This window comes from Anabas testudineus, chromosome 16 (assembly GCF_900324465.2).
Source record: "Anabas testudineus chromosome 16, fAnaTes1.2, whole genome shotgun sequence".
Classification (NCBI taxonomy): Eukaryota; Metazoa; Chordata; class Actinopteri; order Anabantiformes; family Anabantidae; genus Anabas; species Anabas testudineus.
Window position 1 is genome coordinate 16906396 of NC_046625.1, and position 19942 is coordinate 16926337.

Below are 19942 nucleotides of genomic sequence, written 5' to 3' on the forward strand. Positions count from 1 at the left end.
CTTGTTGGATATGTACAGACTTCACTATTTTACCCTTGCACTGACATAACATAATCCAACGGAAATAAATAATGATTGTACACAAAAAATCTATTGAAAGAGGTCTAAGTACAGGTAACACAGCAGCAGCTGTAAGCTTTAAATGATAATCACATTTATCGAGCTCTGCTGTTGAGGTACACCAGCCAGGCTATTTCACACTTTAGAAATTGGGGAGGTACACAAAATTATTAAAATATACCACAGTAATTATATAGTCCTACGTTTTGGAATTCCATTGTTTTCTGCATTGATTTGTCATTACGTGATCTGATCAGTCAAGAGTATTAGTAAATGTTGGGGTTTTGGGGTGTCAACCACTAATTAATTCCAAGGGTTCACATAGTTTTTTCACTAGCGCTATGACGTCAATATGTTTTTATTTACATTTGTTAATACTCTTGACTTAAATAAAGATCAGCTTGTGTTTTATGAGAAATTAATGCAGAAAACCATGGATTTCCAAAGGGTTCACATACTTTTTCTTGCTACTGTATATACCTAACATACATGTGAAATACACTGAGGTCTGTGTTTATCCTTCTTTTTTTCCAATGCCGCCTCATTTTACCTTAAAGCCTGTTGTGTAATTCATAAAGCCGTGCTCAGGTGTCCCTGGATTTTCACACGTGGTTCTCGTGGGCTCTGGAACATGAAATCATTGTCAAGATGAGCAGAGGGATTGCAGGAGAGTTTAAATGAGAATATCAAAGAGGGGCAATCATTGATAATGATGAAGCAATTTTTCTCTGGTGTACCATGTACCAGAGGACAATTACTGAAGTGTCACAGTAACATGAGCAGTATCTAGTCTCTTTGATCATGAATTCCTTGGCTTTCGAAAGTTTTAAAAATATAGACCACTAAGACTTTTAATAACTGATGACACTAAAATCAAATTTAAAGACATCAATTTGATGAAAAACAAAAATCTATCTAGGCTGCAATTAAATAGCACCGCCCCTAAGTTACACTATAATGCATTTCTTTCTAGTGGTTTAGCTTTACTGTACATCTGTATGAACTGAACAATGAGCTAATCTTAGTGTAAATTCAACAAAAAAATGAAAAAATGACAATAAAAAGCTTTGAAGACTGTTAAGTTTTAACAACGTTTTTAATCACAAGTCAACACCCACAAGTATGAGATCAAGATGGTGTTTGGTTTTCTAATATTCTGTACCTATGCATTGAGGCTGAGATCCGCTCCATGTACCATCCTGCTGACATATGCGTGTTGATGATCCCACCAACACATAGGGAGCGCTGCAGCTAATTATCACTTCTGACTTGAAGATGAAACTGCGCCCTTCTCTCCGTCCTTTGGCCGGCGTACCCGGGTCTCCACAGAACTTGGCTGCAAAGGAAAAAAGTGGAATATTGCTGATATGATAAGCCAAGGGCAAACGTATCCAGAGATGTTCATCATTTATCTTAAACGCTACAATACACCATCTCTTGTTTATTTCTTTGTTGATACTGATCTATCCTGTTTCTTTAAATTCAAGCACTGTAAAATTGATTTTAACCACTTTATACATAGAAATTACTGCATCTAGGCAGCTGAAGCATTCAGTAGACTATTCAGCATTTCATTTAGAAATGATGAGTGAGCTGCAGCAGTACACAATCAAACCATGATGAGAATTAACTACATGGGCTATACATTACTCAGCATACATTACTGCTGCTGAGTTTTTACTTTTTTAATAGGCTTTTATTTAAGTACCTAACTGTAAAAATACTATATTTTAATATGATTTGAAAACGCTTCAGTTTTGCACTTAATTATTCAAATGTCATTGTCATTATGCTTATTGCACAAATCCATTTGGCCATTTTTTATTGCACGTTGTCAAATGCACTGATGTCTTCTCTGATCATTCTAACAATCAACCTTGTTGGTTACAGTAGATATGAGTATATTCATCTTGGAAGCAAAGAGGTAGTGAAGGAGGTCATGGCACTCAATTTTAGATCAAAATAATTAGCAAGTGATATATTAACCTCTGACAGGGCCTTGAGCTTAACACAACCATAGGCATCTGCTACCACTGCTGCTCTCCATGCCCCTCGTATGATATTGCCTTTTTGTTAAGACTCAAGCCACAGCCTCAGCAAATGAAGCCTGCTGGAATATCACTGCTGCTCCTTCAATTATTGCTTATAGGCATCTAATCAAATTGACTACAATAATTTAGGTTAGATAGATAGATAGAGGTTTTATAGGACGAGAGGTCATGCATTTTACAGTCTGCAGTATGTATCTTTCTATCGATATTTACTGTATATGAATGTCAATTAATCAACTATAACCATACTGATCAGTACAAGTTACGTGTTAGCTCTATGAGGGTCAGAACCGCTCAGTATGTCAGAGAGCAGAGGCGATGCTGACAATCCCAGTATTCAGTCACACAGCCAGAGAACCGCGGGATCAAGCCAATAATAGGACAGGCTGCTTCTGCAGACCTGACATGTGCTGCTGCGTGTAGGTCTGGAGACAGAGATAAGTTCTTACTTGCTCTCTTACTAGAAGTCAGGAACCAACAGGGACTTCCCAGAGCCAATACCCAACATAACAGATTTCTAGTGAAAGAGTAGATTAGAATCCAGTCCATGCAGGAATGTCTGAATAAAGCCATTACTGCAAATACGGTTATCACAGAAACAAATCCTTGTGTTCAGAGACATACTATTGTCTCCTAGAAAATATGTTTGCCTATATTGGTCTCCTCTGAAAACTATGCTTTGTGAGTTTCAAACACCAAGTACCAGAGTGACTGAGGTTGATATGACAACAAATACAGATGCAAATGTCGAAAACTGCTTTTGTCATTTTTCAAATGGCATAACACTCAGTATACAGATGACATTTTTGGTGGGTTGACAATGCCGGCCAAACAGGTGACATGCACATCAGTCAAAAGCTTCAAGCCGCAGGGAAATAATGTACTGTTTTATGGATATATAAGAGAAATGGCCCCGGGCCAAACCAAGCTCAGCATATTTAATGTGTCTGTGAGTGTAGGTGGTTGACAGAGAGAGAGAGAAAGAGAGAGAGAGAGACTTGACAAACTTTTTTTTCCCTCTCAATCTTTCTCTCTCTCTCTCTGTCTCTCACACACACACGCATGCACGCGTGCACACACACACACACACACACACACACACACACACACACACACACACACACACACACATACACACAGAGTGTCTCCCTTTCCTTGATGAATTACTAATGCTTTGAAGTAATCAGTATGCAGGGGCCAGATTCAAAGTTGGGATCACAGTGTCATCCCTGCAGACACATGAACTTCACTCTCAGACGCCGGATTTTACTGCTTGCTCTCTTTTTCCCCAAGTGTTGTTACGGGGGACATGAATATGCATCTTAGTCCTGATTGAAAAGTCTTACAAAAGTACAAATTATTAAAAAAATATATGTTGAGACTGATTTGCATTTGCATACGTATGGCATCTCTTGTAGTATTTGCTGAGCTGTATTTCAATTAAATGTTTTTAGAATTAATTGCAATAATTCTAGCACACTATACAGCAGTACAACCCTACTATATGTCTAATACACACTGAAACTATCGCTTTTAAATTATTCAACATCAAACAGGATTACAAGTGCTTTAGGACAAATGTATACATTGCAGAGTATGTGCAGTAAGGGTCAGTCTTGTTACTATATTATGCGCACTGATTTACCTCTTAACAATGGCTTCACAATTTATAGAGACTAGCACCTTTGACTATTGCAGATAGTGCTGTGGTGACATTTTAATACATAGATAATAGCCTCTTCCACACCAATATGAGCAGCACTTTCTTCCCCATTGTTCCTATTTTCTAGACTCATTTATTTTCCTTAGTAAACCTCAGTGATTTCTCACAGACCTCCTTCTACTTCAAGTACTGCAGCAGGAGGCTAGCTACAGCATAATAAAATGTTTAGGAGATCCAGGTTCTTTAGAAGTTTGTTATTGATCAAACTGAATTTGTGTCAATTGTGCATTAGTATTGGAACATATTTTTGGTCTTTGTTGGTGAAACTATAAAATGTAATTACCACATCAAAAACACTTCACTTCTGAGACACATTTAGCACTAACATTACATCATGGAACATAACGCTTACTCACTCACATAGCTGCAGGAGGTTGTTTTAGGGGTGCTGATGTGGAAAACCGATTGTAGTGTGTTGAGGGATGACACAGTTCATCATAATTGCATTAGACAGCAAGTAGATATACCAAGTGGAATGTTACTTATTTTATGACCAGATTAAATGAGTTTTTTCCCCATAATAACAACTTGAAACCAAAACCAAGAGATACCAGTGCACCTCAATAAAAACAGGCAGTTGGTCACATATGTACTCATAACAGAAAAATCTGATGCACAGATAAGCTAGATGTAAATCAGACAGTTGTGTGCATTGACTTATGTAAAGTACAATAAATGACTGAAATGTGGCCATTTAGAAGAGCAAATGGCTGCATGAGATACAGTGCTTGAAGTTACATGATCACAAACACTAGCAGTCTGTCAGCTGGATCTCAGATGCTTAATACCCAAATGGGACTATGTTCGCCTGACTGAACACAGCCACAAGCGTCAAATTCTGTCATCAGCATAATTTACAGATGAGCACAGAAGACAATGTACTAGTAGTTCTTTTTAAATAGGCTCAGGGGTTGCAGACAGTTTTTGTTTGTCATGATCCAACATGTGGTAGGATCCCACCCAACATACCATCTAATTTCAAATTTCTAAATCCATATCTAGTGAATGACAGATATTTTTTAAAGTACTGTTTATATTGGTCGAGGCAGATGGTTGCCTGGTTCAGGCACTTCATGGGAGTTTATCTTCTCCACTGTCGCCTCATGCTGCCTAAATGGGATTTGTTGGGCTTTCTTCACAATTGAAGAAAGAATGACTTGTTGTGATATGGCACCAAGCTGAATAGAATTTAATTAAAATGAACGTCACTGTTTAAGTGGAGATGCTTTTGTTAGAATAAAAATGTGCATGGGTATTTTAGCCCCATTTGTTCTTATTCCACTTAGCCTTCACAAGAATCGGAGAGAAACATTCATGAATACTTCAACCTTCTTGATTGTTCAATTTTGTGTAAATTATATGATTCAAAGAATAATTCTGATGGCAATGAGACAAGTCTAAGAAGGACTTAAGGTAGTAAAGAGCAACAGACACCCCACTTGTAGCTCCACTCAGATCAGCATCTTCATCATCAACACTGGGAACTTTGAGCCTAGGGCTAGAGGCCAAGTCACTTTTCATTTAATCAAAATGTAAATTGGAGGTTCGATATATAAAATCACTATGAAAGCCTCATCTGAGCTCTTTATAGGTGGGATACAATGCTCTTCTCAAACTTTTAAGTACTAGATTTATGGGAATTAAAAAACGTATTTATAAATACCACCAATAAAATGGATTTAATCCAATTTTTCTATTAAGTAGAATTCTTACGAAAATAGATGTAATGACAAGCCCTACTAATCCCTATACTGCATCTGTGTAGGAATTCCTTATTCTATTCAGCTTTTTTATCTACACCCGGGTGTTAAATTCCATGAGCTACTCATGAATTTCATTAACTTAATTAACTTGAGATTAACTCAAAGTGCAAAGTCATGTAACAGAGCTTGACTTGGACAAAAAACAACATTAATGCAGTGAGTTTGTGAAGCAGGTTGTAAAATAACATGCATCCCTGTTGAGGTACCTTGTTGAGAAATGACCTCTTATTTTATGATTTCCACAAAGAATACTGTACAAGTTGTGATTTTACCTGACTAGATTATTATATAGTAGCTCTCAGTTTTCCATGTTTTCTGTAAATCATATGCCATTTCACTTTTTTATCCTTGAGGTTAAGTAGATTTAACACTCTCACAATAACGCAAGTCAGTCAGTAGGAGTAAAAGAAAAAGCAACAGGATGCCAAATTTTTAATTATGAGTGCAACATTTCACATGCTTGATAATGTTTAAAAAGGTATTAAGAGAAAATACACAATTTTGCTCCCTGTGCAATTAACAACATTTCAGAGGGTGACAGAAATGTCACCAAGACCATTTCAGTCTAAACATAAGGAGACGTCATCTAAAGTTCTCTATAATTATCATCAAAGTACAAAATGGTGACTCACGCAAGCACTGAGGCAGTTCTCCGGTCCATGTTCCATTCCCTGTGCAGGTGAGCACAGCAGGAAAGGACAGCTCATAGCCAGGTAAACAGCTGTAGCTCACACTGGTTCCCCACTCCAAGACTGAGCCTTCCAGGAGGCCGTTGGGTATAGGTGGAGGTGTAGGACATGTAACCACTGTGAGGAGACAATCAAAACAAGCTCAAATGAGTAGCACTAGTAGCACTAGTAGTTGTTGTTAATGCTATAAAACAGGTCCAGATTTAATCAAAAGCAGGTTTTTTTCTTGAGAGGAAAACAATGCTACATATTTCCGTTTTAATATAAAATATAGTACTAGTGAACTAAGAGTATAAACCACTTCCATTCCAGGCTGAATTCCTATTTGCCAGGTTATGAACCTGTGTTGAAGTGGGAGCACTACACCAACATTGACAAAACAGAGTTGGAGTTGAGGGAGGAGTTCTTTTCATCTGAAAGAAACTCATGCAAAATATCTGTTCAATGAAGGTGGTCACTTGAGAACCATGACATGTCTGAGTCAAACTATGAAAGAAGGAAATGTTTATGGAATCACTTTGGTGGTGTTAAGATTATTTGGTTTTATGTCCATTAGCAAAGCCACTGAGATCATGAAAAATGTTTAACAAAACACTGTTGCTTTCTTTTTTCTTGATACAACTAAACCACAATGGTGAACACAGGGACATGCTAGATGTCTGCCTTTCTAATCAAAGGGTATACACCTGTCATTTTAAAACCTGTAGTTTTTACAGGCTTTTTTTTTTTTATTTCCATTTTAAAGTCCCAGAGTGTCTCAGCACTACTTCTTTTAAAAGACACAGCAGGACTGAAGATAACATTTTTGTGCTGTTATGTGCGTTAATGTGTTTTGTCAAATTTATGCTGCAAATTATAGCACTCCATTAGAGCATTAAAAGGCAACAGAGGTGGCACAAATTCTACATAATGTGGAGTATGACTTAGTGAAAACTTGTTCTTTAGCCCAAAGACATGATTTATGATTTGATTGTGACTGTGTGGGATTTTCCTGCTGTTTCTGAGTATACAGAATTATTTCTGTGAGGGATGAGGAGACATATTGTGTCTGTGTAAGCCACAAACTTTCTTTTCAACAAATGTAATAAATGAATGCATAATAACGCTCAGAGTTTGTTCTGACACACTTGGAGATGAACCCATGGGGACGCAGATGGGATATGGGTTTTAGGGATGTGAATAAATTATAGCAGTTGTTTTAGACCATTACTATCCTCCCTCAACACCCATCATTTCCCCAAGTCTCTCTTTCTTTTAGACATACTCAAGCATGCTGAAACACTTGAACAAAGATCTGCAAATTGAAGTCAGGCTATATTCAAGCTTCACAACTGTCTGGCAAGATCAGATGTTTAGTTCACAAATCCAGTTACTCAAACTGTCATGTTAACACAATGGCTCTCACGTTCAGTTTTAGTGTTTTGGCATCACTAGTCATCTGCACTTACCAGATACATGACAAAAATATACAGATACAGCAAAATGAAGGCAGGCTCTGTGGGCACCTTTGAGGGAGGACGGTAAACAGAAACATTCCCATCTGCAGCTTTAGTTGACATTATTGCATGGACACAGACTGCAAAGGCAGATTGGACTAGCTTTTACCTGTGTTCCAGGTTTGTGATTACCTGGCCACGTCTTCGACAGCTATCCTCCCACCTGTTTCTGTTTGCTTCAAGCATATTTGTTTTCATGGTGACCTTTTCTCTCAAAGAGCACAGTAACTCACTACAGCTAGCAACTTGCAATACTGCGAGCTGGAAGCCAACGCTCTGATTTTTATGCTGACCAAAGACCACAACATTTGATGTCACTTTTTAAGTTTCTGCAGAAGAATCTAAATTGAAACACCTGCTGTTGTCCTTGGCTGGAAAACAAATCTGCATATAATAAATGACTTAACAGCACTGTGCAGTCTTGCAACAATCAGCAGTATCTTTAGTAAGCCTCCAAGGAATAATCATTAATTGACCATTTTAAAGTTTGTTTCAGGGTAAAATCTGGCCAGATTTAATGTATGTTAATACTTTGTGTAAACTATAACACAATCATTGTTCAGTACCGGATAACAAAAATTAAACTAAAGATATAATAAAAAGTCATATTAGGGAATAACAACGTGTAATTCAGACATTATGTCTTCAAATCAAATCTATAAAAGCAGGATAAAAACCTAAACTAATGCAAAAAGTGCTTATTGCATAGCCACATTCTTTCTTTTGTAGTGACACAAATACTGTGTACAGCTACAATTTAGAATTTCAAATGTTTCAATATAAAACAGGCAGAAAATGGGAATCCTTAGGGCTAAAGAGTTTAGTTAAACATATCTTTATGGACGTGGAAATCTTTTTGGATCCTGTACAGTATATAAGTTAAAGGCAAACCATACTGATGTTGCTTAATGTTCAGTTCTGTGATGTAATTTAGTTTCTGAGATTTCAAGGGAACACACGTTCTCTTTAAACAGTTTTTCTGTAATTATATTTCAGTTTGGGATTTTCATGTTGTCGCTCTAGAGCCTTCGAAAGAAAAATACTTAGTTCTGAATTACCTCACTAAAATGCCCAGCTGACTGCTATAAAGTACTTGGTTTGGGTATGTATGTGTGTCTTACAACAGTGTGTCTGTGTGGGAGAAAGAAAGTGAGGCAGAGAAAAAGACAGATGGAGGAGGAATATGTGAGCGCAAGTAGGTAAATTACACTGATTAGAGGAGTAGGCCTACAAATCCCAGAAGCACAGCATAGGAAATTACTTTAAAAAATAAAGGCATGGGTGGCAGGCAGAACAGGGAAGAAGAGAGTGTCCCCGTTTTCCTAAGTAGCTCTAAGCAGCATTAGTGCCTCTTAGCTGAACATGCCAAACCTGGGATTCAAACCCAATCCTTGCTGGGCAAGGCTTAGCACGTGTCATCAGCAGTGTGTATACACACTGTGCACAAATGCTGTGGCTAGTGCTGACATGCACACATTAAGTAAAAAATTATCCACAGAGCCAGCACATGTAACACCTCTTTTTCTCTTTTAGTCGCAAATTCTGTCTCCCTCTCCTTCTCTCTTACTTTATATCCCCGTCTCTGAAATATTGGCTCATATTCCTGTTACACACCATCTAAACCTTTGCCAAGGTGACAAATGTGCTGCATCATTACAATTTCAAACAGTTCACCCAACCTGAACCACTGCACTTTCAACTTGAACCCAATCATGCAAAAGAAACAATCTTTTTGCAAGAGGCATTGTTTTCAGTCAGTTCAAGTTGGAAAGAGAAAAAATAAAAAAATCTAAGACCTCTTGCTGCGTAGGCTGTCAGTGAGAGAGATGATAAAAAAGCCGTGATTATCAGCAAGCTGTTCTATTCCTTGTCCTAGATAGTCCTAGACCATGGGAGAGGAAGCATGCAGCGTCAAGGAAAAAATAAAGCATTAAACATCTGTATACCTTCTTTATAGTGAAGAGTGAAAAAATTAATGTAGAGCACCCATAAATACTTCTATTAGAGGTGAGGACAAGGGAAAGAGTGAAAGGAGGCAGACGGGACCCTGTGGCTTACTGACTAATGCATACAGGTCAGTATGAGCTGACATCACTCAGGCACTGGTAGCAGTGGTGGGAGCCGGTGTGAAGGTGTGTAAGTATCTGTGTCTCTGTATGCATGAGTGAGACAGTTGTGTAATTGAATGAGCCCATGTGATGGTTTGCAGGTATGGTGGTGCGTGAGAGTTAGTGTGATGAAGAAGGCTAAGCTCTAGGGTTCCACTCCTCTTCACACCACCCGCATCAAGCGTGGCGGTATCAGGGCAGAGTGCCTGAGCTGTCAAGGATTAGAGCTTGGAGGATAGGAGCTTCACACACTTTTATGCACAAATTTGTGCTTACATTCGTCGATGCTTTTGTCTGTGTCTCTCCAGTTAAACTGCTTTGGTTCGCAGTTGTGTGACTATCCATTCATTCAATAGGTTTAACATACCATGGGACATAGGGTGTTATTAGTGAGACATGCACAATACTACAATCTGTAGTCATCGTCAATATTGTAAACTTGTAGGCACGATGATACATAGAGCTTAAGTACTGCTGGTAATAACTCTGAATATATCTAAAAACAAAAGCTGCCATTACATAAGAAAATAATGAACAGGCTGTTTCTCACTGACACACCAATCTAAGAATTTGCCAGTATTTGATTCTTCTTTGTCCTTCGGTAACTTTTTCTGTGCCTATTTCTTCTACCTGGTATTACGTTTGTCAGTTTGCATGCCAGTTCCTCACACTTTGCTGCTTTTCTCCTCACATTTTATTTGTCCTTTCCTATTTCTCTTGAGGCAAATACAACACAAGCCTACTTCACTGTATCCTGGTAGTAGGCAGCAGCATGAGAACAGTTCCTTAGCAACAATTGTGAGCCTCCCCATTCCTGGTGTACTTGAACTGCTCGCTGCACAAATTAATCTTCCCTGCAGTACTTACTTTTGGGGGTTGACAGCAGATGTGCTAATATATGCCCCTATAAAGTGATGTAACACTTATGGGTGTACAACAACTAAGGCCTCTTAGTAGTTTTATAACTTTGCTGTTAATCAAACTCGTAGAGCACATGCCGACTTTAGAGGGAGGAAGTCAATGATTAAGTGTTGGAGCACAATTAAAGGATCCTTGTTATGATGAAGAGGACTTGTTAGCCATCCATCATCAGGTGTCAGAGGAACCTTTAGCATTGGCTCTGTGCCACCACAGGTGCAACTCTAGATGCAGGTGTGGGTGAAATCACTTTGTCCTAGATCAAGAGGTCTAAAAAATCAGTACTTTTTCTTTTTCTTTTTAAAACCCAGCTGAGTTGCATTTTATCTAGATATAGTACCATAGCACTTTGGTAATTTTTGGAGTATGCATAATTTAGAAAAACACATAATTGCTTGTAGTATTGATAAATATAATATTGAATAATAATATAGTATTATTAATATCTGTGCACATATGAAAACATCTGCACCTGAATATGCATATGCAAGTGTGTCTGTGTTACAGACATCCAGTCTGAACATCTAGTATAAGTATTGTTGACACGTCCATATGAGCACACTGAAGTGAAAAATACGACTCTTTGTGATCACATAGGAAGCTCTGTGTCACCTTGCTTGCTAATCTCATTAGATCTCAGTTTGTAAAGCATGTACTTATATTGTATGTGACAGTGTGCTGGCATGGCAGAGTTGCTACAACACGGTCTGATGGTTATCAAGGTTGACTGTCTACTGCAGCGTCTGTAGACCACAGTGTAAGAGAGGTGTTTGAATTTGCAGCTGGTACTTACCTTGGCATGCTGGCACAGTGCCACTCCAGGTGCCATTGTTGGCGCAGGTGATTGTGACACTATTGTCCCCTCCTACCATCACATATCCTGGCTGGCACAAAAATGTCACGTTCTGACCCACTGTGATGTCATCACCAAATCTAAGGCCATTTGCTGGAATCCCAGGGTCGCCACAGGTGATTACTGTCATCAGTGAAAAAAAAGAAACATGCATCAAAAATCAGTTTAAACTTTGTCACTGAGTGGTGATTAAATAATGCTGCAATAGAAAATACTATGTATGAATAAAGCAGTATTAGTTTATCAATACAAGGAGTGCAGCTATCCATTGTGCCTATGGATGAGTTATAAAGTTAGCACAGTGGAGGGATTTTTCCCACATATCTTTCATTTTTAGCATCTTTCCTGTAAAGTTGATGGTGCGCTTGTTTTTGCCCTGATATTTTTCTTTTGTGCTATCGGCAAAATGGGTAGATAGAATGTCTGAAGACAAATAATTACCTGCTTAGTTACAAATTTATTTCAAACTTTTCACAGCTGTGTGACAAACAGTTCTGCTTGATGAAAATGGCTCACCAAATGGATTGAAAATAAATTACTTAATTTTAAAGAATCCACCTACAACCACCAGCAGTTCTAATTTATCAAAGATTATCTGCTGGACAGACGTTTGTATTAACATATAACTGTCAACAAATAGGTGTTCATTGTGTGGTCAGTAACTTGTATGGTAAATTCAGCCCTATTATTTTTAACAATTGACTATAATGGTTCCTAAATGCTGCAAAATGCTTTATCACAGGCAGTTTCCTGCACCCCAACCGGTCGGGGCAGATGACCGTCTAACTCAACCCTGGTTCTACTAGTGGTTTCTTCCTGTAGGAGCAGTTTTTCCTCTCCACTATTGCCTAGTGCTTCCTCAAGTTGGTCTTGTTGGGCTACCTGTGCTTTTTGTCTCTTATGTGAAGCACTTTGAAACAGAACTGTTTAGAAAAGTGCTCTATAAATAGATTTTATCGTTATTAATATTTATTATCAACGGTTCTACATGTTGAGCACTGCTCTACCCTGGGTTGTTTTTTCATTTGCAAAGCTCATTAATTAACTCTTAGTGGCTCTTAGACTATTACTAGAGAAATGGTTTATACATGATTTTTTTTTTTAATCTTCATATGAAGCAGAATTTAAAAAAAAAAAGAATAATAACAGAATAAAAAAATATTCCATGTTTGTCAATGTAATTTCACATTTCTATGTCGACAGACATTCTTAGCCAGAGTGTATATCAAGGTGATTAAAACCAGACATAATGAAAATAGTGTTAAACTGTTTATGGCCAAGTTTTAGCCCCAACTCTAAAACTCTAAACAACTCTACTAAAAACCGTCTTCTTCACCTGACCTTTATATGACTTTGGTGACTCAAATTGTGAGTGATGGGAACATTCACGAGTTGCAAACATGTTTTTTTCTATGTCTACAATTCTGTAGCTGTGACGCTAATATTAATAATAAACTTTTCATTTACCTTTTTTAAAATATGTCCTTGTAATTATATCACCTTGAGATTTTGGCTCATTTGTCCAATTGAAGGGGAGAGTCTATTAAACATAACATTAAAGCTCTCCTCCTCTCAGTGATTTTTGTCTCTTCTTCCTTTATTATTGGCTTCTTCTCATGGCATGTAAACAAAGTAAACAGATGGCTGTATTGGCCTATTACATGGTCAGGTCTTAACCTAGTCCTATCTCTCATACAAATCTAAGTTGCCAGCTTCTATTTGATTGCTTTTTCATAGCCCTTGTTCCACCTCACAGTCCTAATTTGTGCCTAATTATTATAAAATCTTTCCTGACTTGTTCACCTTAATGTAAGAAGCCATTTCCACGCATATGGCTGTTTTTGCAACCGCCTCCTCCCCTAAATTCATTTGTTTATTTTCAGTTGCTGCCAAGGACTTCAACACTTGGCTGTTTTTATAATTGCAGAGTGAAACTAACTTTGCATCCTGACAGGATACATATGAGAATAGCTAATTCTGAACACAGTAGAAACTGTGGCCTTCTCTTTGCCAATAACTGAGGTTTAAGGGGTGGCAGCATGTCCTTGTATACTCAGACTAATAATCTAATCCTAGTGGAATCTATTGTGAAAATTAACATAAAACTACAGGTAAGAAACTTTTGTGTAGAAAATAAGGTGAATGTAAGGTTAATTGACAGCCTTTATGTAAGTATGTGTTTTCTGCTGACTTTGAGGAATTCCGTACCAAATCCTCCTCAGACGTTCCTGCACTCATCTGTAATCTGTCATCTCTGTCAGCTGATTGAATTGTAGTGCAGTTGGCACTGATGTATAAACAAACTGTCAGCCTTATCAAGCCTTGTCAGCCTTGGACCTGTAGCATTATGGGTCTACTTTCTGGGTCAGTTCACTTTTTTCCATCTAAATTATCCAAAAACATACTGTATGATGCCGCTCACACCAAAAGGAGTATCTGGATCCTTGTTGGATCGGAAGTCAGGTGCTTTATTTAACCATATGACACTTATTATACCTAATGGTTATACCTGTCACTTTTTGTTTTGTCTTGTTTTAATTCTGGACGAGTAAAATTTCTTAAACAAACTTTGTGAAGATTTTGTCTTTGTTCTTTTGGAAGGAACTAAAATAATAATTTTGGATTTAACTCTATTTGTCCATTTGTTTGTGTTTGCCGCAATGTAGATCAGTTCACTTTTACCCTGAGCCACTAAAATTATACTTAAACACATTACTTTGAATTAAGCATGATGTGTCTCTCCAAACATGAGCCAGAAGCAGCTGGCATGAATAAAAGACATCTGATAAAAATTTCAATTGGTATGAACTAAAAACAACTCACGAGACCGTGGAAAACCAGTCCAACTAGTAAAGATAGATGCAGAAATAGATGCTTTATATCCGCAACACTGAACAGTCCAGTCAGTCAGCACAATGCAGAAAAGTTGCAGACAGTTGACTTTAACAACTTAACTGAACCTGACAGCTTTATCATCCAGAATATTTTTTTGGCCTCAAAAAAACAGGTTAATTAGATAAAAGAGAGTTAGGTAGAAAATCAAATGAGTTAACATGCACTACAAGTTAATCATGTATTATAATGTAGAACTCTCTGTAAGGCATGCTATACCATATTTTTTTAAAGAAAGCTGACTTATTATAGTCATGTTGGTGAAACATGATGCTGCATAATGAAGGATTTCTCCTTTTTGTGTCTTAGCACTGAAGCTCAACCAGAAATCAGGAACTGTAGACGTAGGACACATTTCAGTTTACTCAGGATTTTGCTATTTGGGATTCAAGGGCTTCACTATGATTAAGGATACTGCTTTGCTCATTTAGATTATGTTTAACAATTATATTACTGACTGTGACCTTGTTATTCCTAAATGCACTGATAGGCATTTGCTCTGATGTCCTCATCTAATCATATTCCCTTAACCCTGATCTACAAGACAAATCCAACACAACTGTGTTTGCGTTTAAATCAGGGGAGAGATGAGCAGAATGTAGAACAGGGGAGGAGAATACTAAAAACAGTGGATATAAATAAACAGGATCACAGCATGTTACAAGGCAAAGAGTCTCCCTGAATAATCAGTGTTGACTGTTTATTTCAAGTGTTTTATGGCTTTACTTTAGACTTGACTTTTTTCTAATGTACTTTAGCTAATTTGATCATTCCTTAGCATACTCTATAAATTTCATTTATCAACTACCAACAGTGTTAAAAAAAAATAACTTTTCTCTGTCCCCTTGAGATTGTTGTGACTTTGATCCAGTAACCCTACATGATCGATTAGCCATGAACCGTGAAAATGATTGCCTCCTTAATGAAGGCACATTGAGCCAATTTTGGCATCTTAAGTGTTGATGTCCCTGAACTGACCACTAAACTTTAATGTGAACTGATAACATACTGGAGGATAACAATAGGTTTGGTCATGACCAAGCTTTTAAATAGTGTGAAAGGGGCAAGAAAGCTATTCTGCCTTTTTCTATGTCTGATCATTATTATTCAAACCAATGTTGGATTTTTCTCTCCCTCTCCCACCATGTGTATATCTCCCCAGAGACTCATTTCATTTGAACATTATGCCTATGCCATTTATCTTTTCTTGTGATTCAATAACAAGCAAAAAGAATGAGGAAGAGAGAATATGGTGATTTTCAGAGGGAAGAACAATGTGTAATTTTGTTTGATAGTCATCCTGGTGCAAATTGAATATAGATTGGCATGCTTAATTACTGCAAGGCTCATTTGCTGAGATCCACACAATGAAAAACTACAGTTTTGATGCTACCGAGTGAGAGTAGGCTTGTAGAGATTTATGTGCTATTTGAAATCCTATACCCTATTTTACCACCACTTTTGGTCATAAAGAGCACCTCCTTTTAACATGAATTAGGGAGGCCAAACCACCTTCAGTCCCATATTAAATCTGTTCAGAACCTTTTTTTTATTATTTTCAGTATAAATGGAGTTAGGGTTAATTTGTTCATAAAGCATCACACAGAACAGACCAACAATGCCTGATCCACTGTACTAACTTCCCAACACTTTGTGAGAGACGTGTACTTCATAGATTCATTGTGGTTGCACCCATAACACCCAAAGCAGTGGCCAAATGCTCTTATTATTGACAGCATCTCAGTGGTCAGATGCTGAACAGTTCATAATTTTCTTTGACAGTAAGTACACAAAGAATTTCATTCTATTCATTTCATAATATGAACAGTGTAGCAGGGTAGCCTTTAAAGTGTATCCCAAAAGACAATGAGAGACACGACTCCAATCTCCTTTCACGTTTCTCTGCTTATAAAACTCACATGTGCAGTTTGGAGCAGTGCCAGACCATGTTCCATTTGCCAGACACTGGCGCGTGGGCGAGCCAGTCAGGAAATAGCCCTCCATACAAGAATACACAATGGAGTGGGAGAAGGTTGTGCCATCCACATGGGAAATACGGCCATGAGCAGGGGTACCAGGATTCCCACACTGTACCGCTGCAATACAGAGGAGAAAAGAGAGGAGGCAAAAATCAGAGGAGTAAACTACAGTTGTAATAGATAATCTATTTTCCATATCAGTGATTCAGAATGCGAAGGTTGGGAGCCCCTGCGGTGGTTGCAAGATGACTTCTGAAAGTCTGAAGGTGATAAATGGTTTGTGGAAAATATATAAGAATATGAATAACAATAATATGACATATTCATGTAATATAATACAGTATATTATATTATGCACCATTCCCCAATCTGCATGTGTGCCTCACAGGGGGAATGGGAGGAACCATTGAGTTTCTTTCAAAGAAGCTGGGAACTAAGCCAGTAAAAACAAACACTAATCTTTACAGCATCACCAATTTATTAAAAGAGGCTAATGAGCAGAACTGGTGAGGTGCTACATAAAACCCCATCACACTGCTGATGAGTCATCATTAAATTATGTTTAGTTTGTGTATTGTTAAGTGTCAAGTATATCTATCGTAACAACACTGTTTGCCTAGGAAGAAAAAAGAGGACAGTGGGACTCAATTTTTAACAATAACAAAATATTTTTTTTTAACCAAAGTCAAATAACTTTAAAGGAAAAATAACCAGATAACAAGTTCAATTCATCAATTATTCATTTATAAAGCAGAAGTTCAACTCAGACAGGATCTTATACATATAGAAAAAAGCCTTTCTGTAGAAGCTGAATGGCTCGGCCTCTTACACAGAGATATCTTTTACAGCACTTCCAGGATAAGCCAAATGCCAATCCCTAAAGAGGGAGTTTATTTCATGTGTTTTTCTTCTGCTTCAAATCATATCTAATCATGAAGCTGTTTTGCTCTCTCAATCACCTAATTGCCTGGAAAATGTGAAATAGCGATTCTTGTAGGAGACAGACGTATTTAGGTGTGGTGGTGATTTCTCAATTACCACATGTGCATGCAGTCAAATGCAAGCTCAGCTTCCTGTCGTAATAATTCAAAACAGACATGATGACAGATACACAAAACAGATGCTGGTATTGTTTTGTGAGATGGATATTAAGCTGAATATTCACAGTGACAGTTTTTTAGAGACTGTAAAAGGTTGTGGATAATGCATGGATGGGCTTTGCCAGTAGACAGGGTTTTAGATCACAGGCAGCACAGAAACCTATTCAGGCTTCTGTGAATTGGGTGGGGGCATGGCTTAAACAATCTTTAAATCAGGAGCAGGGAAATGGAGAGTTAAAAAGGTGGGCAAGAGAGATGTGAGGTAAAAGAAGTGGAGGGAGGAAAAGACTGAGCAATAGAGAGAGGGAGAGGAGGGACAGATGGAGGAGTGGACATGGATGGAGAAACAGCCAAACAACAAGATTAAGACAGAGAGAAATCAGAGGAGAAATTAGAGAAAAAGCTGACATCAGGGAAAATAAAGGATGGATGGATAGAGAGAAACAGAAAATGGGGGGGAGGGGGACAGGAGGTAGAATGAAAGATAGATACATAGGACAGTTCAGAGGGCGTCTGCATTGCCCTATCTCATTAAAAATAACACTGGCACTGTACCAAGCTGGCAGACAGTGAGTAGAGGAGAGCAGAAGCAGTCAAACATTTGCCTCAATATCCGGTTGACCCTTAGGGCTAATTTATGCAAGATGTCGAGCTGGTGTTCTGTGAACTAATATCTTCAAAATCCACAATGATTCATTTATCACAATCCAAAAAGAACTTGGCTTTAGGAGTATAGAATTAATGAATTTTTGGTTGAAATCTGGCAGCTAGTCACACCATCATGTGCTGGCAGAAAATACCATATTACAGCAGATAGACAGTTATCCATCTGTTGCGGTACTGTTTCTGTAAGCATTTTTGTGTTGATGAGGACGCGCATGAGCACCTGTCTGTACACTGTGTGCACATTCATGCTAGCACCCAAACAGCAAGTTGCATGCATTGTTGTTGTGTGCAAGCTGGGTCTGATTGTTGAAATTGTTTAATAAAAAGGGCTGACTCAAATTTCAGTATGAGAGCATAATAACACATTTTAGATGACATATTATGAAGAGCATTAAAACGTAATAACAAAGAAAATGAAATCTATCAAATTCATAATAGTTCTATGTTGTCTTAAAGCAATTTAGAATTGTACTTTGATAAAAATAACATACTTATAAGAAACAGAATTTGAAAGGACAGGTGAAAAAAAGGAGCAGAACTTGATACAGTGAGGGAAAAAATAATTTGAACCCCAGCTGATTTTGTAAGTTTTCCCACTAACAAAGAAATGATCAGTCTATAATTTCAATGGTAGGTGTATTTGAACAGTGAGACACAACAATGACAAAAAAAATCCAGAAAAATGCGTTTCAAAAAGAGTTATAAATTAATTTGCATTTCCACGAAGGAAAGAAGTATTTGATCCCTTCGAAAAACGTGCTTTAGTACTTGGTGGCAAAACCTTTGTTGGCAATCACAGAGGTCAGCCGTTTCTTGTAGTTGGCCACAAGGTTTGCACACATCTCAGGGGGGATTTTGGCCCACTCCTCTTTGCAGATCCTCTCCAATGTTTGGCAACTCGAACCTTCAGCTCCCTCCACAGATTTTCTATGGGATTAAGGTCTGGAGACTGACTAGGCCACTCCATGACCTTAATATGCTTCTTCTTGAGCCAGTGATTTGTTGCCTTAGCCGTGTGTTTTGGATCATTGTCATGCTGGAGTACCCAACCACGACCCTTTTCAATGCCCTGACTGAGGGAAGGAGGTTCTCACCCAACATTTGACGGTACATGGCCCCATCCATCCTCCCTTTGATGCGGTGCAATTGTCCTGTCCCCTTGGCAGAAAAACACCCCCAAAGCATAATGTTTCCACCTCCATATTTGACAGTGGGGACGGTGTTTTTGGAGTCATAGGCAGCCTTCCTCCTCCTCCAAACACAGCGAGTTGAGTTGATGCCAAAGAGCTCGATTTTGGTCTCATCTGACCACAACACTTTCACCCAGTCTTCCTCTGAATCAGTCAGATGTTCAGTGGCAAACTTCAAACGGGCCTGTAGATGGGCTTTCTTGAGCAGGGGGACCTTGCGGGCACAGCAGGATTTCAGTCCTTCACGGCGTAGTGTGTTACCAACTGTTTTTTTGGTGACTATGGTCCCAGCTGCCTTGAGATCATTGACAAGTTCCTCCCGAGTGGTTCTTGGCTGATTCCTCACCGTTCTCATTATCATTGAAACTCCACGAGGTGAGATCTTGCATGGAGCTCCAGACCAAGGGAGATTGGCAGTTAATTTATGTTTCTTCCATTTGCGAATAATTGCACC

At 38.2% G+C, this 19942-nt stretch overlaps 1 protein-coding gene across 2 annotated transcripts in view; it reads right to left on the reverse strand.

The window, feature by feature from the left end:
• LOC113170693 (CUB and sushi domain-containing protein 3-like) overlaps positions 1-19942 on the reverse strand; it is a 196595-nt gene that overhangs the window by 14078 nt on the left and 162575 nt on the right. For both annotated transcript variants that reach the window (XM_026372889.1, XM_026372888.1), the window contains exons 58-62: positions 16473-16649; positions 11602-11784; positions 6230-6403; positions 1223-1396; positions 611-684 (exon numbers count right to left, since the gene is read on the reverse strand). In XM_026372889.1, the coding sequence (XP_026228674.1) occupies positions 611-684; positions 1223-1396; positions 6230-6403; positions 11602-11784; positions 16473-16649 (782 nt within the window). The remainder of the gene's footprint in view (positions 1-610; positions 685-1222; positions 1397-6229; positions 6404-11601; positions 11785-16472; positions 16650-19942) is intronic.